Source organism: Plectropomus leopardus, chromosome 18, assembly GCF_026936395.1.
Source record: "Plectropomus leopardus strain MGB_pleo_1.0 chromosome 18, ASM2693639v1, whole genome shotgun sequence".
Taxonomy (NCBI): Eukaryota; Metazoa; Chordata; class Actinopteri; order Perciformes; family Serranidae; genus Plectropomus; species Plectropomus leopardus.
Window position 1 is genome coordinate 9,435,069 of NC_142193.1, and position 24,540 is coordinate 9,459,608.

At 41.6% G+C, this 24,540-nt stretch overlaps 1 protein-coding gene across 3 annotated transcripts; it reads right to left on the reverse strand.

Annotated features, from left to right (window-relative positions):
- Positions 1-861: 861 nt before the first annotated feature.
- Positions 862-23,802, reverse strand: setd1a (SET domain containing 1A, histone lysine methyltransferase). 3 transcript variants are annotated; one of them, XM_042504272.2, is made up of 21 exons: positions 23,780-23,802; positions 22,142-22,286; positions 21,553-21,651; positions 21,184-21,454; positions 20,336-20,466; positions 19,880-20,139; positions 16,562-18,281; positions 14,516-15,508; positions 13,549-13,716; positions 12,963-13,047; positions 12,735-12,874; positions 12,355-12,388; positions 12,058-12,250; positions 11,864-11,907; positions 10,308-11,608; positions 8,845-9,193; positions 8,468-8,649; positions 4,826-4,936; positions 3,613-3,732; positions 3,196-3,333; positions 862-3,055 (listed from the first exon to the last, which is right to left on the reverse strand). In XM_042504272.2, exons 2-21 carry the CDS (start codon positions 22,277-22,279, stop codon positions 2,882-2,884), a joined length of 6,651 nt encoding a protein of 2,216 aa, XP_042360206.1. In that variant the 5' UTR covers positions 22,280-22,286; positions 23,780-23,802; the 3' UTR covers positions 862-2,881. The 3 variants fall into 3 exon arrangements, with proteins under 3 accessions (XP_042360206.1, XP_042360205.1, XP_087947437.1); XM_042504271.2 differs by lacking the exon at positions 23,780-23,802 and adding an exon at positions 23,501-23,773; XM_088091311.1 differs by lacking the exon at positions 23,780-23,802 and adding an exon at positions 23,440-23,461.
- Positions 23,803-24,540: the final 738 nt, after the last annotated feature.

The window sequence follows — 24,540 nt, forward strand, 5'->3', positions numbered from 1 at the left end:
ACCAGCGTGGTGGTAGCTTGTAATTTCTACTACAGGTGGAATAATGAAAGGGTGACAACAGGATGATGACTGAATTGCTGAATCACTTTGAATTTGGTATCATCTTTTTGTTTCCTGTATATCTATGTTTCCTGATTTTTTATTTGTTTTGTTTTTCCTTCCCCTTTATCTACAATGACTTTACATTTACTTTAAATTTTGTTTATTCATTTTCTCTTTTTCTGAGAATGATGTTACTGTTGATGGAAGGAAGTGTTTTTTTTTATTAATGTTTGTTCTGTTTATTAAAAATTGATTTAAAAAAGCCAATAAACATAGTACAGACTAAAAAAAGCAAACTGCTATTTTTGTCAGCTCAGTTCCGATAAAAAGTGCACATTAAAAAAAAGGTCCAGTCTGTTTTAACAGAATGGTTTTTGTCAAACAGGGCGATAGCTTGCCAGATGTTTGTCAACCAGATGTGCTGAGATTTTTTTTCTAAACTCAGGTCACCATCTGCGCACTAAGCTTTCCATATCTCCCTTTCCTATCGTCATCTCGTGACTTGTGAAATCTAGTCTTTACCGGCCAGATTTCAGCGCTTCCTCTCTCATTGCTCTAAACAGGAAATATCAGAGTTGCAGGTGCATGTACGGTCTGATTTCAGCTCTGTCAAGGAGGAAATGGGACTGTGTAGTTTCCACTATGCAAGCAACTTCCTGTAAACATTTTATCAGGTGGTTATTTATATGAACCTTATATCCAGGATGTAAAAAACTTCAGCTGGCTGTCACTAATATTTGTCTACATAATCCCAACACACTGGCTGCACCTCAAAGCTCCTAACAGCAGTAAGACACAAAATTGTTGAAAAAGCTGAGGTTTCATTTGTTTAAAAAATATTTTAATGCACCATTAATAAAGGGTCCAACGCATTAATACAAGAGAAATATTGCAAATAATATTAAAATAATCATCAAATTAAAAGGAAAAACAATAAAAAATAAATGAATGGAAGGTATGTACATGTTTCCTCCTCATGGAGAGAGGAAAAGGAACAACATATTTACAGCTTGAAATCAGTGTGTTTCTACGAGAAACAAACACCTCTACAATATTTACATGTACTTCTTTGATTTTTTTTTCCTTTCATCTTTTTGTCCTGTAGTAAAGAGAGTTGGTTTGTACTGAAAGGCTTTCATTGCAACAAGAAATATCTTACACATTTTCCTGTTTGGGAGGAAACTAAATAAAAGAGTCTTTTACTAGTTAAAAGTTCAAAATAAAAGTTAAACTTTGGACGGCGATAGCCATATGAAAAACAGAGACACAACACAAGGGCCATATACGTACATCCTGCTGTCTGCAGTGTCACAAACCTGCGAATTTATATATACCTTCCACCCATCTACACTGCAACAGACTGTAAGCAGGACACTTCTTTGCGTTTAGCGAATTAAAATTTTACAGGGAGGGACGTTTTATAAGGGGTGAATGACTCCACGCTTTCAAACAAAATACATAGACCTACTGATGCATTCTGAAAGGCCCACAAAACAGGGGAAAAAGTAACGTTACAAAACTAAATCTTTGAAGAGACCTGACCGAATCAAATAAATGTGCCTCTTAAAAACATGTGTAGCACACAGATTGACTGAGTTAAACACTGACTACATACTTGAACTATGACTTGCTTGAGTTTGGTGGTAATCATTGCTATAAAATCTGAAGAAAGAAAAACTTGTTTGCGATGGTTGAAACAGGAATCAACATTTGTTTTCAAGGTACTAAACAGACAAACCAACAGAAAGATCCTACCAAACATGTAACAACCTCATAGACCTTTTGTTAGCTTTAACTTCAAGGGAAAAAGAAAAAAAACAAACATAAAAAAAAATAGGCCAATTCTCCATTGTGCTGATCCTGCAGACAAAAATTCAGCAGCCATGTAAAAATAAAACACACTTTTAACTAAAACTTAACTGACAGATTTTCTGTGTGGGTTAAAAACAAGAGCTCAAAAGGACTTTACTCTCATCCAGACAGAAAGTTGTGGCGAATCGGGAGAGTAACGCACAGTGGAGAGGAAAGATATGACAATTTTATGGGGCTGGTGAATCACAAGCCACTAAGGACAGTGGTTGGGTACACTGAAGCTCACTGTAAGATACTTACAGCTAATGCAACTAAATAACAATACCATTAATAACAGCAATAGTAATATTATTATATAATACTATGAAATGAAATTAAAAAAGCTCCAAAACAATCTTCACACTTTGAAATCTTGCATAACTGAAGACCAAATTGATTGAAGTTTGTCATCTTAAAAGTGCGCCCTTAACAAGCGCTTTTTTTTTTTTAAAAACCCTGAATTTGTCAGATATTCCTGTGCGTCTGTGTGCGAATCTGTGAGGATGGGTGGGTGCAGGGGAGGGATCTGAAACTGGAGAAGTGATCCAGGCTGTTTATGTGAGCCGGAGTAGATGTAAAATACTGGTGTTCTTTTTCATTTTTATTGCCTTCCTTTAAACGGATATTCGCGGGGAAAAAAGAAAGACCTTTCAAGCCTGGCTGCACGGATTGCCTTGAAACATTTTACCCAAAGGAGTCCAACAATACTGCCGCAGGAGAGCTAATTCCAAAGCAGCGCCCCCACCCTCACTGTATTCACATGCCAGGTGACACAAACCCCTCACGCACTGGCTGGTGAGACTGCCAAGTGAATGAAAAGTGTGCATGAAAAGTGCAAGTGTGTGTGTCTCTGTTTCCTGGGTATCGTGAGGACAGGGGAGGGGGTTGAAAGGGTGGCTTTGTTTGGAGGTACACTCTGACACAGGTGAACCAGGCAGGCGTCCAGATCTGGCTGACCGTTGGCAAGTGAGGGAGAAAAGCGCGTCCACTAGTTTAGTGTCCCACGGCAGTTCTCTGTTCCACACAGGCAAGGAATCTTGTTCTCCTCTAAGGGGAATTTGTAGTCGTAGGTGATCTCTTCGTTGACGGCGATGGCCTGCTTCGAGTAGATCACAATCTTTTTCTGGGACTCTATGGTGATAACCTTGGCGTAGCAGTTTGGCTGGAGGAACAGAGCAACAAGAGACTGATGAGCAACAGCTCTAGAAATAAATTTGGACAAATTAGTCATATCTAACAAGCGGTTAGCTGTGACCAACATTTAAAAAAGACCGTGAGTGTTTTCAGGGTGTTTAGACTCACAGTGCAGCAGTGGTTGATGAATCGGGCCAGGTTACCACACTTGGTGGCATCTATAATCGTGTCATGGTCCACTCTGAACAAGTAGCTGCTCCCGATGCCCTGCTGTGCATACCGCTTCTCTCGATTGTCAGCCACCATCTGGGCACACACACAAATATTTGCTGGTGTTCAAAAGAGTGCGTGAGAAGCATTTCATTTACCACCATATTTACAGATTTTCATAATGTGCCAGTAATTAAATAATGTAACCTTGTTATGGGAACGCTAACAGATTTTTTTTTTTTAAATAATTTGTAGTTTTAACTGTATAGTTACTGCATGAACTAGATAATAATCGGACAATATCATGACTGCATGGGATGTCTGGAAGTTCTGCTTTAAACTCATCACTGGCTCAACACAGACTGGAGGCAGTACCTGTCTGATGTTCTGACCCACATACTCAATGACCATCTCATCAGCAGCAATGGGCTCCATGGCGAACAGGCCCCACTCGTGGATCCTGCTGCGTCCAAAACGAAGCCTCTTCTTGCGGAACTGCATAAGGACAGACAAGACTCATTATAACAAAAGTCTAAAAAAATAATTACAAAGCATGCCGCTTTGAGTTTTCATGAAGTCTGAGCCTGGTGCATGTAAGCAGAAAATGTAGATTTAGGTGTAGACATGGTTAGTGAATTCTAACTCTGCATTTATCACACTTCCAGTGCAAAGTGGCCACCACCCAAAGACTTGACCACCACCCTTTTTAGGGTGTTGCTGGTGAATGTCAAGACTGGCTTCCTTTCCTGTGTGTGTTTAACACACAGTTAGCTGCGACATGTTTAACCTTGGAAGCAGGACAACAGACAGGTGTTGATGGATTAATGCCTTCCCAGCGGGAGAGCTTATTACTGATACATCCATGACTCAAACATGTGAAAGTGAGTGACTTCACTGAATACAGCACCTCTTAACATCACCAGGTCCATCTTCTGTTTTTTTTTTTTTGTTAAAAAAAAAAAGCTCGAAACTGGTCATTAAACTACACACATAAAACACACAAGCAGTTAGTCCTTATTATGGCTTTAAAGTTGTCAGAGTTCGCCAAAGCTGGGGTAGAATTTGCTCCTATTTTCAATGTTTTCTCTGTATTACACACAGAGCAACAAGCTGAAAAGCAAAATACTTTTCCTAAATTGTACATGGAATCACATAACTACACAGAGGCAACCTTATATATATATATAAATATACAGTATATAGGGTGGGGTTCCTGTTGGTTGCACTTATGTGGCTCCACCCGCTGTGGGTTTGCTGTGTTAAAAAACTGAATGTTATCATCGCAGCTGGAGGAGATAGTAATGAAATGTCATCACTTCATAATTTTATCTATTTATACATTTGTGCGAAATGCTATGTCCTAATAGCATGTGAATTCTTGAGTTATGGCCACAAACATGTTTTTCATGTGTTTAGAGTAACCTTTGATCACCACCTGTGTGGCACACTGTGATATCAATATTGGGGGCACGCCAAAAACTCATTCCCTTACATAATGTTTACTTTGTAGAGCAGCTGCTTGATACATTTAATCAAAACTGTCAGAAGGAACTGTTCATGACAAACCTAAGGCTGTAACTGTCCATACCTTAAGCTGGTTGAGTTTGAGCAGGTCAGAGTCCATGACAGCTGTAGCGCCGATGACGGTGAGGAGGCGGCGCTGCTCTGAGCGTCTCTCTGACAATACCCGGTTAGCTCCCTGTCAGGAAACAGATAGCATGACCTTTTAACAGGGCAGGGGTCAATGTCACAGACGTCATTTATCATTTGGCCTTGAACTAGGGAACAGCGTCACTATGGAAGAAGTCGGATAAGGCTGTGAGTACATGGTAACAAAAGAGGGGTGAAGCAAGTTTCTCTTCTATTTCAATAAAGTAGACTTAACATTTAATCCACTATGATGCATTACACAACCAGCAGGATGTGAGTTCTGTGTTTCATATACAGGATATCAGCAATTATTGTAAGCTGTCTTTTAATGAAAGATACTTTAATAATAAAAAAAAAAAAATACAAAAAAATCAACAACCCAAATCAAGATGGAAAAGTTAAAAATGGAATAAAAGGTTGAAGCTTTCAACAGCACAGCTGCAGGACACATGTAAAACCTACGACAAAATCAGAAAGCCCAAAATGTAATGTGTGAATGTTTTAGAAGTGACTTAAAAGATGACACTGATTCTGTTAGATGAAGTGTCTAAAGAACCGCGTTACCAAACATTGAAGCTCTGTCTTTATTTTGAAACCTGATACCAGTCGTGTTGACCTTGCGGCGGCTGGTTTTGTTTTCACCTTGTGAGTCTGTGTGTATCATCACGGCAAAATGTGACACAGACTGTAGCAGGAACTACCACAGTTTTTCTGAGTTATTTCCGAGGAGTTAACAAGGCTGTCTGTCTAGCTCATGCCTTGTTTTTAATAATGAAAAGTTAATCCTTATATCCTTAATAACCATTATAACCCTAAGTCCATTTTATTTCTTTACAAATATGGATTAAATGTGTAGATTTTATTACATACCAGCAGTCTGTGTCTGCTTGCACTTTGTGTACACATGGCTAAAACCATCCAACCACACAATTAACACTGGTACTTGTTTTTGCTTTTTGTGTATTCAGCTTTTTCAATAGCTGAGGCAGCATTCTTTATACAAAGTGTTGAAATAATAACTTGAATTACCGAAGAAAAGGGTGGTGTCATTCAAACTTCAGTATTTTCAAACTGGACAGCTGTATGACTAAAAAAAGACTGAGTGCTTACCACAGAAATGTCATCTTTACCCTTTCTGAAGAGCATAACCAGTCTGTGCTTTGAAAACATACCCATTATTAACTCCTCCACAGTCAGACCAAACCACATCACTGAGCACCTGAGACAGGTGCTGGGCTACTTTGAACAGGACATCAGAGATGCCGTCTGATGTGGTTGCATTTCATTTTTTGAGATGTTAGTAATACCGTGTCTCTGCAAACCCTAAGGGCTACATCAAAACAATAAACCACAGGTAATGAAAAATCTGAACTGTGTTTGTCCTGAATATAAAAAAATATTTTCTCCATGGTGACAATGAGGCAAAGCACAAGGCCAGAATGGAAAACACATTACTGGGGAATTCAGGCGTTGCACAGAAAGCCAACAAAACTTTATGCCGATTTTCCCCTCACACCAGCGTCAAATGTTCCTACGTCCCCTAACAACAATCTGATGTTGTACGGAGACTGTAACTCCTGATGTTACCCACTAGTATACCTCACTTCTCTCACTTATACCGGAGGAGCAGATTTTTTTTCTTGAGAAATCTCATACTAAAATTAGCAAAATCGCTGAAAATGACTACATTCAGAGAGGCTGTAAATTAAATGCAGCGTCAGGAGGGAGTGGTGGTGTGTGCCCACAATCTGCTTTTGTTTTTATATTGTTACGTCTTTTACTGTTTGTTACTTGTTTTATAACCATGTAAAGTGCCTCTGAGTACCTTTAAAAGCACTATACAAATAACAATATCATACAATCATGTACTATTAATTATTGAAAAAGTGGTGTAGTATTAAAGTGATTGGCATAAAAACTCCACATTGGTACACACTTTACTCTGCTTTCATGCCATTATCTTTAACGCTGCATTTTTTAGCGCACAGTGGACTGGAGTTGGTCTTAAATTTAGCACCCCTATGTACTGATTTGAGAATCAATTTTTGAATTGATTTTGTAATTTTTTAAATATAGAGTCAATTTTGAAATTAAACTGTTCCCTGAGATACTGAAAGTTTCATAACCCTACAGTCTATCTTCAATTTTGCCAAAACAAATGTACAGGTAAATGTTTTGTGAAATTAGTTGGAACAATGTTAACAACCATTATTTAATTTTGTAAGCAAGAGCTCTCCAGCAAATAAAGGCCCATGTGCTCTTTAAGCTGTTGTCAGAGCACAAGACATCTGTCAGCCATCTGTCTCACAAAACGAACCTTTACCAGTCCATGTGTCGCACATCAATTTATTTTGTATTTGATTGTAAAATTTGCGCAAACAGGGTTTTAATCCTTTTATTTAAGGTCACACTTTATCTTTAGAAAAAATAACATTATTAGTTCAGCATCTTTCTTGCAGAGATGCAGAACTAGGTGCTTCACAAAACAGGATTTAATCGGAGGCTACAATTAAACTTAAAACTAAAAAAATAAATCCTAGATAGTGTACTACTGGTTTTACTAACAAAGTGTAGAACCTGATTTATCTTTAAAAAAACAGCATTTAAGGGTTGCACAGTGGTCAAATCTCCATCTACCTCAGCAGAGACTGTGTAAACTCAAGTGCCATTTCAGAAAGTTGCTATTATTCGATTCTGGAAAAAGTATTTGTGATGTAACACCTTCAGAGTAAGGCTCAAGATTTAAAGTCGTTTTGTATCTTACAAAACTTGCTTTGTTAAACTATAAGTGACTTTGCCTCGAAAAATCCAAAACTTGACAACACAAATGGAAAAGTTATGTGGCTTTGGGCTGACTGGCTGTCAGCCTTATCATTGTTCCCTAAATCCAACAACATCTATCTCTCCCCTTTGGAAATAATCTCATTATCCCAGTCCCCAAATTTTCCAGTTAATCTGAGCCAAATGACTGAGTGCCAGTTACACTTATTTACATCCCTGCCAACTGAAGTTCCCAAGGCGTATTATCAAGTGTCATATTAACCATCCACAATGACCACATTCAGCAGCTAACAGACCCCCTGAAGTTTGTTTACAGAACCAGCGCGGAGCTGGACAACATAATACTTTCCACAGCATGGTCATCTGGAACCAACAATCATTTTTATCACATCTCACTACAGTCTGATTCAGTGGGCTTTCATTTATTAACCAACATTACCACGATTTATGGTGAATAAACATTAACTCAACAAGCTGAGTCCAAATACCTCAGCCTGACGATGTCTGCAGATTTATTTGTAAAAAATGGACTGACCAAATAAAAAAAGAGCAGTCTTTGTTAAGCTTTCCTTTATAGTTAAGACTATTCTTGCATTGTTTTAAACATTTTCTATTGTATTTTCTCTATTTTAACTTTGTTTCTCAATTGCTAGCTTATTAACAACCGATTCAAGTTCATGTCTGTTTTTGACAAAAACAGACTGTCCCACCAGAGTGGCAGCAAGGAAAAACAATATGTTTGCTGTTACTGAAGAAACAGAAGGATCACAGAGTCAAAGGAAATTGAGAGAATGCTTACCGAGATGTCGACATTCTCCACCTCCCGTATGACCTGCTCGGGCAGGTCCAAGTCCAGGTAGACGTCCTTCTCCTTGCGGCTGATGGCGTAGTAGCCCTCACTTCTGGCACAACCGGTCACATGCTCACGAAGCTGTCCACCTGCATTCTTCTTCTTTCGCCGAGGGTTTGGCAAATTGGTTAGTGAAGCTCAAAGGTCAAGGACAATAGCAGGAAACCACACAGTGATATGAAGACATCACACATTTCAACCATTTAAAAAATGTCGGCGACTTATTGAATGAAACAGGAAAAGATTGTTTGGACATTGGTAACTTGAGTTCATCTCCATAGCAATCGCAAACACATATTTAATGCAGGAGTCACTGATAAGGATATTTGTATGGCTGACCCAGTGTGTATCATTGAGCCAGTCAGAGCTGTGGTCGTCCTGTAGCAGCTTCTCATAAGTCTTCTTCAGCAAACCTAAGTCTTCGCTGTCCAGACCTGAGTTCCAGATGTCATACAGGATGGTCATCTGCTCAAATTCGCTACGGTTCTCAAACTTGATGGCTGGTGGCTCGGGTGTTGTGACAGGCTTTGGCCAGCGCTGGGACGACGTTACCCCAGCCTCCTGCAGAAAGAGCCGTTCACTCTTCCTCAAATCCTCAACCATCTCGTCCTCTGTATCTGAGCTGGACAATTCGCCGGACTCAAGCTCCTCCACGTCCACATCTTCCTCAGAGTCCTGCACAGAGGAAGAGGAATATTACGACAAATAAACTGTAAACAAACACAACTATGGACAAGCACCGAGGCTGTGTGTTCACATGCGTAGTTCAGTTTCAAAGGTACAGACTCTAGTGAAGAAATTATTCTTTGCTGCCTTTTAGTTTATAGTCTATTTGACACTGACACCTTTACATTTTGCACACAAGTAGTCGCATGGACATGGTCACATGACAGGGCACATACTTATTAGACAGTTTGTTCACTGAGTTATTCACAGTTTGACCTTATATGACTTTGATTCACCAAAACCAGATGTAGACAAGAGGCCAAAAAGTGGAAGGAAATATATGTTGTCAAAAATATCTTCACACCTGTAGACACGGCCTAAATTGACCACAACTGAAGAGACACCTCAGAACGAGTCTGACTTTGCTCAGAGGATGCCAGAAAACTGGGCGATGTAAAAGGGGCTGACTGATTCAGTCTATATGCTTGTTTTCCAGTACATAATTGAAAAAACAGACTATAAAACAGAAAACCGTGTAAGGGTCTTTTCAGTTAGAAGCAAATGTTTGCATCGGTCCAAATCAACCTTACAAGTGGGTTAGGGTTAGGGTATGCATTTGAAGCATAACCATGGCAAATTCTGGTGGCCGAGCAGCAAGGTTCAGGGATCACGTGTCTGTGTGGACTCAGTGATTCTGTTGAGTGTTACTGTGGAGAGGATCAGAGGGCCGCATCTCTGACTGCTCATCCTCTGGCCAGAATCTACCATGAATACATTGCTGGCAAAACAAATCTTGTCATGCCAGTTTAAAAGGTTTTACTTTTTTTATTACATCTAGATATATTGTAGTATTGTTATGTGTTTGTATTAAACCCAATTTCATAAAGCTAACAGATTTTGTGTGTGCACAAGACACAGGGAGAAAATGAAGTCAGTCATGTCTGATGAAAAACCTGATGAAATCATCAGAAAATAACGTGTCACATTACAGAACTCTAAAATTTGACCCATAATGAGTCATATTTTTTGTGACGGGTTCATTGTGACAGATTACCTATGACACACTTTTTATGGTTAAGACATCCACAGACGTTTACAGTAACAAAGCAGAAGTCCCACGCACCTCTAGTTTCCGCTTCCTCTGTTTCTTGCCCGGCTGCTCCTTCTCTTGCTTTGTGTGATGAATCTCAAGGTTTTCTTTGTCTTTTCTTCTCCTCTTTTTGCTCGCATCCTTTTCAAGTTCAAGTTCCAAACCTTTGCCCACCATGATCTTCTTCTTTGATGATGGAACTGCAGCCTGGCCCCTGTCCTCAGTCTCACTGAGCACTCCTGTTGTAGGTAAATATTCTCCTGTATCTCCTCTGGATGGTAGCGCCTCTCCGATGACCTCCTCTGGTGCCTCAAGCACCCCAGAGATAGTGTTGAGGTCTGTTGGGAGCAAAACAGAGTCTTGTTTGGAGGAAGTCCTTTTGGTACTGGATGGTACTGAGAGAACTGGGGGTTTGCAGTAGTTGTGCTCCATAAGGACAATTACACCCTCTGGGCTCAAAACCAGTGCCAGTGACTCTGGGGAGAAGAGATCCTCTTCCATCTTCTGCTCCTCTGCCTCATCAGACGTCTCCGTCTCCTCTGAGTCTCCAGCATCAGGGTCCATTTTCAGGGCTACGTCAGCCAACACAGACAGGTCAGTGGTTGAAGCTGAGGCAAGCTGCAAGAGGCTTGAAGCGCCCAACTGCTCCCTGAGTCTCAACCTCTGCTCACTTTCTTCCTCATCCTCATCTTCCTCTCTAAGGGAGTGACAGGAAGACGCAGACAAGCTGGTCGTCCGAGGCCTGCCTCTGGACCGCTTGTTGACTGGAGGTGGAGGAGGGGCCTCCTCGAAGGCCATCCTGCACATAGAGGCGTGGTCCAATGGTAGGTTCTGCACAGTGCGACACACCATAACGGGAGGGACGGGAGATTTGGGGGAGTCTTTACCTGTACCCCGCTTTGAGGGTGATTTGACAGGGGTGATCTGAGGAGACACAGGTGGTCCCTTTTTGGACTCATCAGGCTCTTGGGTTCGTGCAGATGGGGGCACAATGAGGGCGTTGCCTTCACCTGGTTTGGAGGCAAAGGGGAGCAGTTGGATGCCTGAGGTGGGACGAGCTGAGGGGGATGGGGAAGCAGTGATGGGAGAGTCTGGGGGCCTGCTGGGGGAGACGAGAGGCGATTCACCCGCCGGTTGTGAGGGAGATGGAGATAGTGGTCCAGGCAATAGCTGCGCTTTGCTGTCGTTCTCGCTGGTGGAGAATGAGACAGTCTTCCTGCGCTTCTTGAGAGGGGGAACAAGAACAACAGGGGACGAAGGACGTGGGTATGGGGGCGATGGAGGGCGCTTGGCAGGTGCTGCTGTCGTATCTGGCTTGCTATCCTTGGCTTCACCTGAAAGAAATATCAGACCTTTAGATGACTGATCCAAACACAAAACACTTAACCTACTTTTGTCATATGTTGCACTATGTTTACAGCTATAGATCAGCTGTGTAGGTAAACCCCTTTTAAACTCAAGAATAAAAGTCTTCTCTCAGATCTTCCTTTAATGGCTAATCTCTTTGGTTGATGGTGATGATCTGTCTTTTTGCACGTGTTAATGTTTTATGTGTTCGTAAGTGATGAGGAGGAGGACTTCTGACTGACCTGTTTTGGCCTCAGCCTTTGAAACAGCAGCTGTGTTATTTTCCCTGAGAAAAACAGAAGAAAACAAATTTGGAGCCAGCATTGATGACAAGACGAAAAAGTGCATTTAATTAAATAAAATTGACAAAATGTGGCTCTGAGGACAGATAAAAATTCAAAGACAAAAAGTGAAGGCAGAATTTCAAACTTTATACCTGTCATCTTCTTTCTCAGTTGTGCTGTCCATGGTTGAATCATCCATGGTGTCTGGCCCTTCACTCTCAGCCCTCTCTCCTTCCTCCTCATCCTCATCTTCAGAGGAAGATGAGGATGAGGATGCTGTGGAGGAAGAGCCCTCAGAGGACGAGGAGAGGCTCTCATCATCACTATCAGCACTAAGGGCTTCGTCTAAATAAATTAAAAAAAAAAAAAGAAGATATTTGGTGTCATTACTGCCTTAATTTAAAGTAAACAGAGAAATTAAGACCAGCTAATAAGATGTTTTAATTTACCATCAGACTCCTTTTCACTTTCCCCTTCATCCTCCTACACAGAAACAAAAGGTTGTAAGATCACAATGAAATGCTGCCACCTAGCGATCAAAGAGGGCAAGATTCTCATCAAACTTGTTAACACAAAACAAATGAAATATGCAATTACTTGCCACTGACATGTCATATACATGAAATATTCTGATTTATTTCATGTAATTCTCTGCATGCTTGTTATTGAAAACACCTGACTCAAAAAATGGTTTCCAAATGACGCATTTATGCACCTAAGTTAGGTGTGCACACATTTTCTTTTTCTTTGGTTTATGTTGCATCTTATACTTTGCTTTCAAAAAAACAAACAAAAAGTCTGAATTGAATAAACAACCACAGGCACACACCTTTTCAGTTGAGGAGCCATCAGACGTTTCCTCTCCCTCGCTGTCAAGCTCCCAGGGTTTGCGATTTCTTGGCTTCTTTTTCCTCCTCTTGTCCCTTTCTGCTCCCTGTCTGTTTGCCTCTGGTATTCTCCCCTCAGCAGCTGGAAAAAGGACAGCAGTTTGAGTTAAATGCTGCAGGCTTACTAAATTAACCCTTGTTTTAAAATGTTCAGCATCACGTCAGCAAACCTTCGTCATCCTCATCTGGTGGGGTCGAGGGTCGCGGCCTTTTCATGTCTCCCTCTTCAAGCTCCTGAGGTTCTTTCCTCTTCACCTGAATAACAGGACATCAGCAGTAGTTTTTTTTATGAATTAATAAACATAGAAAAAGATGGAGTTGAAATGTAATGCTATTTTTTGACAACCACCATAGGCTTATACCACAAAATCTAACAGTACTAAAAAGCATACATAGCCATATTCATTCATCCATAATTTTGTATTCCAGAAAAAAACATATCTCTGTTCAATATTTATATTAGAACAATAAGACGAGAGGACTAACAGTGTAACAAGGAACAAAAGTATCTACAGTCCTAATTGGGGACAAGTACTTTGAGACAATATCTTCTTATAAAATTCAAAGTCAAAACTGAGAGCATGCAATGATGGTGATAAATTTCTTGTTAAATGTAAAATTGACACTTGCCAGTGTGTGTATGTAATAAGAGGTGTATATGAAAGTGTTACATATACATATGTATCTAGCAAATCCCAGTGTGAGCTGTCAAAGGAGTAGATACAGTCACACACAGATACAGTGTGGTGATTTTACCTTGAAGGAAGGCAGTCGTAGTGCTCCTCGGAGAGACAATCCCTCCATTCCACCGCTTTTCGCCCAATCCACAAGAGACATATGAGGCTCCCGAGGACGGTTGACCTTTTCCTCTTTTTTCTCATCATCCCGTAAGCCAGACACCCCTCTAACCATGGTCTGGAAAGGCTAAAGGAGGAAAACATTCACATCAAAATGATTATGATTTATTCCCCCTTTCAACTTCACAGTACAACAGTGATTCATGATCGATGTAGTTAGCAGCGTCATCCTGCTATTAAAAATGAGGAAGGGAGATTTAACGGTTACAAAACAGTTAAAGTAGTGACAGCTTTGGAAAGCAAAACATCTCCTAGTTAGTAATAAGGGTGTGAGAATCTGAAGGATCAAATTATTAACTGAAAAATGGAAAAGCAAAATTTGTGGCAATCATGCATATTAAGACTGAGAAATATGTTGACCATAGTTTTTTAACTGAGCACTGAATCAGCTTAAAGCAAAATATCTTTTTAATAAGTGGATAAAGAAAATATTTCTGACTTTTACCAAGGTTCCTACAGCTTAAGGTAAGTAAGATTTAACACTTTTTAATGCCCCTCAAAGAAAAATTTAAGACCAAGTTTAAGATAACTACAACTGAGAGAAGCTTGTTCATATTTTATTTGACTGGATGCAGTAAATATATACTGGTGTTGTTGGTTCCTTTGCCCTGATCTGTGTGATGTTAATATTGTGGGATTCATAAGATTTCTAATATCCTTCTCCCAATGTCTGAATGTTTTAAGACTTTTGGAAGATTGATTTAAGATTTTTAGTACCAATTAAGGCATTATTTTTAGCTGAATCAATTTAGTGCCTTTTAAGACTTTTTAAGGATCCGCAGGAACCCTGCTGACACAAAAGCACAAACTAAAACAAGCTTAAAAAGTAGGACCACAGCAGCATTGATGCAACTTATCTTCCTTACCTTGGCTTTGGTCTCTTTCCTCTCCCACCACTCGTCAAAAGTCGCAAAAGCAACGTTCTCGACCATTTTTCGGTTCAGGTCCCTCTGCATGATGTTTTTCATTTCCTGGATCAGAGTGGCCAGGACCATCTGCACCGTGGCTTCATGTGGATTTTCAGCCAGCATAGGCATCTCCTCCCCAGGAGCCCTGTACTGGTGTCCCTCCCCGGGCAGCATGGTGCCATAGCCAGGTGGGGGCATGTAAGAGGGGTAGTGTGGTGGTAGGACGTGTGGCGGCCAGCCAGTATGGGGCGGTGGGATGCCATGGTGTGGAGGGGGTGGTATTTGAGTACTGTGGGGGTCAGCGTAAGGGTAGGGCATGTGAGGAGGCATGTAGCGGTGGTCCTGGTCATAATGAGCACCTGCCCCGCTCCCCTCTTGGTCCATGTACGGGTGGTGTGTGTGGGGTGGCGGCATAGAGTGGAGATGGTAGGAGGTGTAGTCTGCAGTAGCTGCCTCACCAGGGCCCGGGGTGCCGTTGGATGACGACATGCGCAGCTGGTGTAGACGACTGAGCATGTGGGTCTGCATTTGGAAAGACATAGGAGCTCCACCGCTGTACTGGTTCATCAGCTCCATGGACGTGGCATAGTCATACATGTGGTGGGGCATGGGGGGAGGATACTCGGGGTGCAGCTCCATGTGGGGCAGGGGAGGGATCCCCGGGGGAGGTGGGGGCTGGAGGGAGTAACCAGGGGGAGGTGGAGGTGGCAAATGAGGGGGGTAGGAGGGTATAGGAGGGTGCATGGAGGAGCCAAAGTGCTGTGCAGAGTCAGAGATGGGTGGAGGCGAGGATGAGGGGTCTGTTGTTTGTGAAGGCATGGCAGCCTGGGATGAGGAGGGTGAGGAAACTGAGGTGACTGAGGGTTGGTGGGTGGTCACTGTTGTTATGGAAGTCTCCATCTCTTCCTCGTCTGAGATCTCCATGTCTTCCCCTGAGGAATGAGGGGAGGACTGAAAGAAAACAGAAAGTTAAGTTGGGGAAGTGTTTAAGCAACATCAACACTTTACAAATATGACTCAAAACCACAAAATCAGGACGTGTACTGAGAGAATGTTAATCAGATAACCACAAAAACATACAACACAGCAAAATTACAATTAAGAAAAAAAAAACATACATGTTGTGTTTAGTTTTTACCCACAATCCCCAGAATCTTTGCTTTCTTTTTTATTACTGTTAAGTTTTAGTTGTTTCTTCTTGCACAAAATAGTTCTTTGTTTCCACACTTGTATGGGCATATTATTTTGTGGTTGTGCACTCTTACTAATAATAAAAAATCTTTCCACTAACAAAAATGTCTATTTTTTTCTCATCCAAGATAGATGAAACAGTTTATTTTTGGGGTTGCTTTTTCCAAAACAAAAAGCTGCACACCTCATCCAATGTTACAGCCCCACTACAAAAAACAAATAAATAAATGAATAAGAAGACTCCTACATAACATGTTATTGTTTGGTACCATTTAGCAACAAACTGAAAAACTTGCAACTTTTATTTAACATTTTAACAAAATGTAGTTGAGACTAGGGATGATGACAGTTAATCAACAATCAACAGGAATCTGTTGAAACATGAAAGTTAACTGATCAAATAAAGTCCTGCTTCTGAAATTCAAATAATATGTAGCTATCAGTAGAATGGTGTATTTTGATTGCATGTTTCAGTGACTAGCATTAGCAAACAAAGAGTGCAATATAACTAATCCACGGCAAGGCAGGCATTTCGAAATCTAGAATAAAAGCACGGTGGCGATATTGGAAAATGAAGAGGGCAAAGCGAAGCATTATTCATTTATACTCGGCATGTTTCATATGTCCAGGCCTCTACATGTTTATGTTCAATAGGCCATGCAATGCTGACGGAAAACATGCAATATGTTGCTGCGACGTGAACTTTGATTGAGGAAAAAAATGCATTTGGTGTTGTTTGATTAAGTGCTTACAATTTGAAACCTTAGTTGTGACCCAACAGTCTGAAGCTTCATTACGTGCTACTGATCTTACCTGACTCTGTCCATTGTATGGTGGTGTGTGTGCTCCTATCCTGCTCTGTGTATCAGCAGATCCAGCCTGTGAAGATTCCTCCTGCAAAGCTCCAGTCCCAGTGAGGCCAACCTGGGGCTGGGGCTCCTCTGGGGGCAGGATGTGCGAAGAGTAGGTGGAAGAGGAAGGTATGGATGCTGTAAGTACAGTGGGACTCTTCCTACCTTCTCCCCCCTTTCCCCGTTTCCTTCCTCTGTGACCATCTCTGTCTCTTTCCCCTTTCCTCCTGTGGTCCTTCTCCCCACTGTCTCCCACCTGATTACCACTCGTATGCTCCCCTGTTACATCACCTGACCCGCCTCTTCGCTCTCCTCCGTCCCCACGTACACCCCTCTGCTTCTCCTCTTTCCTGTCTTCCTCATCTTCCTCATCAGAGGCGAGGAAAGAGAACTTCGCCTTTTGTTCCTTTAGGAGCATCTCAATACGAGAGTCAAGGCTGCTGCTGTGGTAGACAAACGGTAAACTCTCATTTGTGGAATCTGGCTCTGGGGAGGAGGAGTCACGCTGAGGGGGCGGTGGGGAGCTGGAGGAGGAGGGAAGATGATGTGGGAGGGAGGTAGAGGAAGGGGAGGTAGAGGAAGAAGCAACGGAGGGGTGGGGCGGTGAGGAAGGTGGGGGCGTCTTCGGCGGTGCGGGTGGGGTGCTGGGACGGCGTTTGGGTTTTGTCCACTGCTCCTCGCGGGCCGGACTGTCCTGATTGAAGTCCAGTGTTCCCAATGTCTCAGCTACAGCTGCTGCTATTACTGAGGCTGGCGGGAGGGGAGGTGGCGGCGGAGGGGGAGGTGGAGGCAGAGCGCTATGGTGACCAGCGTGGTAGTCCTTGTCAGCACCTACAGAAGGCAGGGAGCCCCTCTCTGCTAGGATTGTGCCCCCAAGACGGTTGGAAGCATCCAGTCCCTGAGGAGGGGCTGTGGCGGGCTCTTTGGAGGAAGAGTACGCCGAGTAAGACGAGGGGGGAGGAGACATGCTGTTGGAGGAGGAGCGGTAGGAATTGGAATTGTATCTGGGGTCAGAGCTGTTGGAGTAGTCACTGTCTCTGTCCCTGTCTCTATCCCGGTCTCTGTCCCGATCTCTGTCTCGATCCCTGTCCCGGTCATGGCTGCTCCTTCTACGGCTGCTGCTGCCGTGGTGGTTGTGAGAATGGTGGTGGTTGCGATGTCTCTGGTGGCTGTGGTCACCCGGTCGGGAGCCCAGGCTGTCCCGCCGGTACCCCCTGTCATCCCTGCGATCTGAGTGGTGATGGGAGTGATGGGAATGGTATTTTGTGGAAGAGTTTGTTTCTTGCTGGTGGTGGTAAGATGACCTTCGGGAGCTAATCCCCGCTGCCCCATAGCGACCCCCTGAGTCTCTGTCACGATCACGATCTGACATTGGGGGTTGATCATATTGGGCGGCAAGAGGTGGCGGAGGCATTGAGGAGTGGTGTGCAATGTGTGGCCCTGGACCTCCTACACTGGGGTATGGGGGGTAGCACGGCGGCTCATTGGGACGGTATGATGTGGTTGGGGGGTACATAGGGCGACCTCGATGATACACTGCAGGTTCCTGTGCATCCTCAGAGTAGCGGGACATTTTATATCCTCCGACAGTCGATGACACAGCAGAGGACGAGGAGGAGGAAGGTAGCATGTCCTGGGGAGGGTAGCCGCTGCTCAAAGTGCTAGTGTTATAGCCTGAATGCCTGCAAGACACAAATAAAGCAGATTATAAAATTATTCTCTTAGCCTAAGCATGACTGGTAATCACAAACATGTAACTACAGAGTCCTGTCACCTACTAATTCACTAATTACTCAAGCTGACACTGCGAGTTGAGCCGAATGATCAAAAGCATATACTTAAACTGCTTTTTAATGTCCATTCTGCAAAAATACCCTAAGTCAGACCTTTTCAATCGGCAGCACACAGGCCACATCCATCCAAGAAGCAGCGTCCAAGTGGCCTGATTCAGGATGACTACCAAAACCTGGTACTAAAAGGCCCCTTTAATTAAGACCGTAGTATTACGGTGCTGTCTGCATGTAGGGGCTGTTCCTCGACACATGCACACACACACACACACAACTCAGACTGAAGTCAAAAAGAGGGCGCGGTGCAGACAAAAAGAAGGTAACTTGAAGATTGCTCTGGTTGACAATACCCTTGCTACTGTAAGTAAGTGCAATAAAACCTTTGCCAGAACAAAAAATAATACAAGCTAAAATGAAAGCTGTCTGTATGTACTGTAGCTTAGTTCACTACGTATCTTTAAAATGTCCCAGAGGCAACATACCTGTGGATACTGACTCATCTCAGCAGCAGAGGGAGGACAGTAGCACAAAGAGCAGGAGGACTGACTGATACTGACCGATGTCTGTGTTCTTTATTCTTTACTACCATTATTTACTTCACACAGAATTTTTAAGTAAGGAATAAAATTTATCTTTCTGATGTTTTAGTTTTTTAATTTTTTTTTTATAGCTTAGTGACTTTGCTGTTGTAAACATGATTAAACACTTCAAACATCTCAAAGTAAAACATCATGAGGTGAGGTGTGTGTTTGTGTGTGTGTCAGGAGAGAGAGGAGGAAGGGAGACACTAGAAGAGTGATGAAGTTTGCTATTGCTTACTGTTATTTGCCACTTGCTATTCTTCTGTGCACTGACAGTATTGATAGCTCTTTGTCTAACTTCGTTCTTGTATTATGTTATGTGCCTGGGTCAGATATGTGACTGAAAAATGTATCTTATTAATTTCATATGTGACATGATAAACATTGCAATTTTTTGCTACCTTAATTTGCATTTATTTAAAATGTGTCATTACAAAAAGCTTAAAAACTCGAAGTTTCTGAATAGGCTGTACCCTGCTAAAAGTGTCTTGCCTACTGACTTTAAAATCCGGCCAAATTGAATTTGTAATTAAATAGCCCTGCTGTAAGTTGTACTGCATGAATCTTCAGCTCAGAACGTAATAAAGAGAAAATAATTGTACTGTTATGGTGTTAAACTTTGGTTCACTGTTCAAACTTTTTTTAATTTGAATTCAACAAAAGAATTATGAGTGTTGTGCACCAATGCACAGATAAGGTGTAATGAGTTATAGCTACCTTTACACTGCAGTATAATTGCAATTATGAATACAATCGAGATTAATAAACAACATAAATACTTTGTGAAATGATGAGATCTTGATAGTGTATGGATAAAGATGTTTGAGTGAAGAACCTGAATAATAATGACAGCATTAAGTCAACAATGTTGACATGAAACTCTCTGTAAGCCTAAAATTAACAACTAACCTGCCGCTACTGTAGCCCGAGTCTTGCGAGAAAGGAGTTCCAGATCTGGAGCTGTAAGGTGTTCCTCCACCCCCTCCCTGAGACGAAGCAGCGGAGCCTGGTGTGAAGGGGCCTGACATGGAGGAGGGGGGCGTGTCCAGACGCTGGTCACTGTAACCAGTATCCCCAGAGCAAGGAGTGGCACTTCCTGATGTGAGGGCCTGGACCCCTGCTGCCAAAACTGCAAGCTCACTGGAGAGCCTCCGCCTGATTTCAGATGACTGTGCAGAAAACATACATTAGAGTTTAGAAATTACGAAACTATCTGTTGCTTACTCTAAAATAACATTTCATCTGATCAAGAATAGGTGCAGGTAACACTAGTAATCATGCTCCTGAAACACTCAGAATTCAATATTCATATCAACTTTATATGACCATTAAAGAAGTAAGTTGACATTCATGCTGTGACAATACCGTGTCAGGCTGTGGCTGCGCTGGGGCCTGAGGCTGGAGCCTTTCTGTCAAAGCCTTGCCACCCAGGGGAACAGTCTGAGGAGTGTAGGACCCGTTTACTATCAGGTCATAATACTTCTGCCTCTGCTGGCCTGGGTGAAAAAAAAAAAGCCACAGAAAAATAAATACAGGCTGTGAAATGAGCTCACCACAGACATAAACTGTATATAATCCTAATTAAGTTTTTCAGACAAAGTCAATTAGGTATTATTGTCTCCACCATGAGCAAGCTAATGTAAGGTTTTTGTTGGGTTTTTTGTTAGCAAGAGATCTCACAAGCTTGTTAAGAAATTATTGTTAACGGGGAAATTGGGAAGTTGGGGTGAGGAACGAATGACTAAATTACGGTGAAATTTACACAAGAGGTTCAGATATAGGAATTTCAAAAACATTTTCAGTTTTTTTTCATAAGCTCTTTCTTGAATGAAAAAAGATGGCAGATACTGTATATCTCCTGTGATTCCACATGTCTATTACTATGTAAAAAAAACACCTATGTGTATACAGTTTCAGGTACATGGTAAAGAAATTCCTAGCCTTTTATCTATAAAAAGCAAATTTAGACAGTTGTGCAGGTTTGGAATGATCTGACTTTATGGTTCAATCAATGTATGCAAATGAGTGAATATCAGTGAATTTTTATGAACACAAACACAGATTTAAACCAAAATCTTAAATGCATTACATGTTTATGATGGCTTTTTATTTGTCACTGTACTAATATTACCGTCTGAATTATCATTGAGATAACTTGTATTTTACAACCAGATCATACTTTACAATGCCTCAGATTAGGTGTTTTATCTTACCTTTTATATCCAGTTGAGCATGGATGATGTTACCCATGACAGAAGTGTTGTGTAGATGCTTGACTGTGTCCTTGGCTCCCCTGGTGCTGGTGAACAACACCCTCGCCAGGCCCAAGTGCTTCCTGGTCTTGGGGTGAAAAAGGATCTCCATCTCCTCCACCTCACCAAACTTGGCACACATTTCTGCCAAGAAGGGCTCCTTGATGTTGTCATTGAGTCTAGCAAAGGTCACCTCCTTGAGGGGTATGGGACCCACATAGAATTCATCCAGCTGTGAAGAAAAATGACAAAATCAGGGACCAGAACTTGTCATTCAAACACATGAAGCTGTCAGGATGTGTAAGATCCATGTCGACCAACAATGCTCACCTTAAACTTCGGCACTGGCAGGGACAGTTCTGTATACCTGGACCATAGTCTCCGGGGTCTTGGGTCCCGCAGGTCACCCACAGGAGGAAACCCAGAATCCTTAAAAATTAGATTAGAATTACTTTCTTCTTGTGGCAATTCAATAACAGCAGAGGCATGGGGTGCTGAGACGGCTCCAGCCTCCTTTCAGCTCTGCCCTGTGCAGCTCTATTTGGATTGCTCCTCACCATTAATCAATTTATTTTAAATCACCCTTACCATTAACTCTTTACTTTTTGGCACATTTATATTTTCACATATAACATACTGTTTGCAATTCATTTTTATGACACTTCCTGTTAACCTGTCAATTAGGTGTTTGCACTTCTGGCAATGTGTTCACTTTCTTTTCGCACCTTACTGCTAATTTGCATTGTTTGTATTTTGTTTACTTGCACTCTTTCACATTTTATATTGCAATTGCTGCACAACAATTCTTCTAGGGATAATTTAAGTTTTAATTTATCTTAAATTACAAAGGTTGCAGTTGAAAGACACAGTTTTAAGCACACACACATATTACAGAGGAAAAAAATTGAAATAAACTCACTGGCACACTGAAATGCACTCCATCATATCTGTAGATTTTCTGTGCAACCCGGCGAATGGCTGGGTCCTGGACGAGTTTGTAGCTCTTCCACTGCAAACTGACAGCTTTTTGTGAATCTGCCCCACCGTCTGGATCCATCCTACAACTGAGTGTCAAAGGACAACCACGATTTCAGACAATGCAGCAGCTACTGTTTGGGGAAAAACCCACTTCAGAACAAACAACAAGCAAATCTTTAAGAAATTAGCTAAGCAGTAAATACATACTGATTAGAAATGCTGCAGTAATCACAGCCAAAGTATATTTGGCCACTGGCAGTGGGTACACTGTATAGTAAACAGAGCGATGAGCTGCAGGGAGCAAATCTATATTCACAGGGTTCTATGTTCCCAAGCTCAATATCCTCTTAATAAGACACAGTGGGGCTTATCAAACGGTTCTCAGCCATGTCATTTTTCCCTTAGTCAAATTTTCAGTCTACATTTCCCTGAGATTATAAATTGTAATCACAGGGCTATGGTTGTAAATCTATGCCCTCAGATTGGCATGCAAGCCAATTCTTTTTACTTAAGACATTGATATCTCCACAGTGGCTGAACATTTTTACAATTTATACTGCACTTGAATAAGCCACCTCCTTTCATTCTTTTACAAAACGATAGCCCTTACCAATCTTTTACGATGAACATTTATATCGAGAGATACATTTTAAAAAAAATATGTCTTTTGAATCACTAGGAAGACAGATGTAAAGTGTCTGGGGATCATAACACAGGGCCCTATGAACACAGAGATGACCCCGAGCTGCGTCACATCAGTTAGCAAAACATTAACTTTTCTGACCACTGTCTGTTAACAGTAACATTCAAAGCAGTGCAAAAACTAAATCGTGCAGGATGATAATAAGGACGCTCTCAGCCTCGACTAAGATGCTGCGTGCTGTCAAAACAATGACCAGCGTTACGTCACAGAGCAGTTAGTTCAGTTAGCAACATGCTAGCTGCACCAACAAAATGCAAAGAAACTGTGTTTTCAAACATCAAAACAGCATTCACGTTAAACGCATATTGATTCGGGTGCCGAACTATTACAGAGGAGCAACATAATCGGTAGCACTCGCGTTAGATACCGTTCACTAATGTTAAATTACTTCTCGCTTTAGCTAGGGCAAGTTAACGTTACCGCTGCCGTTGGCTAATGCTAACTAGCAAGAACATCAAGTTAGGAGTCAAACTCTGATCTTGTAGCCCCTCCGCCCACATCGATCACATTTTATCTGTGACATTCATATTATGCACCTCTCCTAGAAGCTGTGCAGACTTGTTTTGACCTCCCGGTCCGCCTAAATTAAGACCCCACCTCTTCGAGACCTACTGCCCGCTCATCCGAAAGTAGCAACCGCCGCTACAGTGTAGGCAGCTACATCCAGGCCCGGGAGACGAACAAGAAAAACACTGAGCCTCTAACATAAAAAGGACACCTCCGACCCGGAGCTAAAGCAAAACCGACGAGCTAAAATGTTACCGCTAACATTCCGGTAGTTAGTCAAAACAAAAACACGCCTCTCCGAGCGGCGAAGCCATTGTTTTCGCTTTAAAATCCCTATATTGTTGAAAGAACGGCCATCGCGTAACCAACCTGAAAGCCTCGCCTGTTCTCCATCAGTGTATGCGAATGCAGCCCACTATCCCTGAACGGCACTTTCTTCAAACGCGGTTACTCTAAAAAAGAAAAAAAAAAAGAAAGAAAAAAACAGAAGCTATTATACTTCCAACGTAGATATATTTAAAGCAATATATATATAAATATGCGTGACTAATCGGCCGTGATTAATTTCTAGTTAAATTCTTCAGTTGGAAACATTATGATCGAATCTGCTCATACTAACCCAAGCCCAGAATGGTGACAAACGCGCCCCCCAACGGCCGCAGCGTTACTTACTCATATTTGATGACAAGTCTGAACTTTATGAATCAATGCACTTCATGTTTTAAAAATAAACATACTCCTAAAACAAATATTATTATTAATAATAAACAAATACAATTTAGTACGAGTAGTAGAATTTAATGCATTAGAAGGAAGAAAGTAGATTTGTCATTTTTCAAAGTTTAAAATAAATCAATAAATAAATTATACACCCTGTCTACAGTTTATCAATTTTATCACTACTGTAGACTAGACAGTCTATCACAGTACTATAGTTTCATTTTTTACTATATTTTTAATATATCTAATCCCTATAATTCTTTTAAATATATAAGTTATACACTAAGTGGTTTGTCTTAACTTCTCATTTTTACTTGCTTTATTTTGTTGTTATACAGTATGTATGAGCGTTGTTAGAGGGAGCCTGAGAACAGATCATTTTATTGATAATGCCTTCGCTGAAATTCACT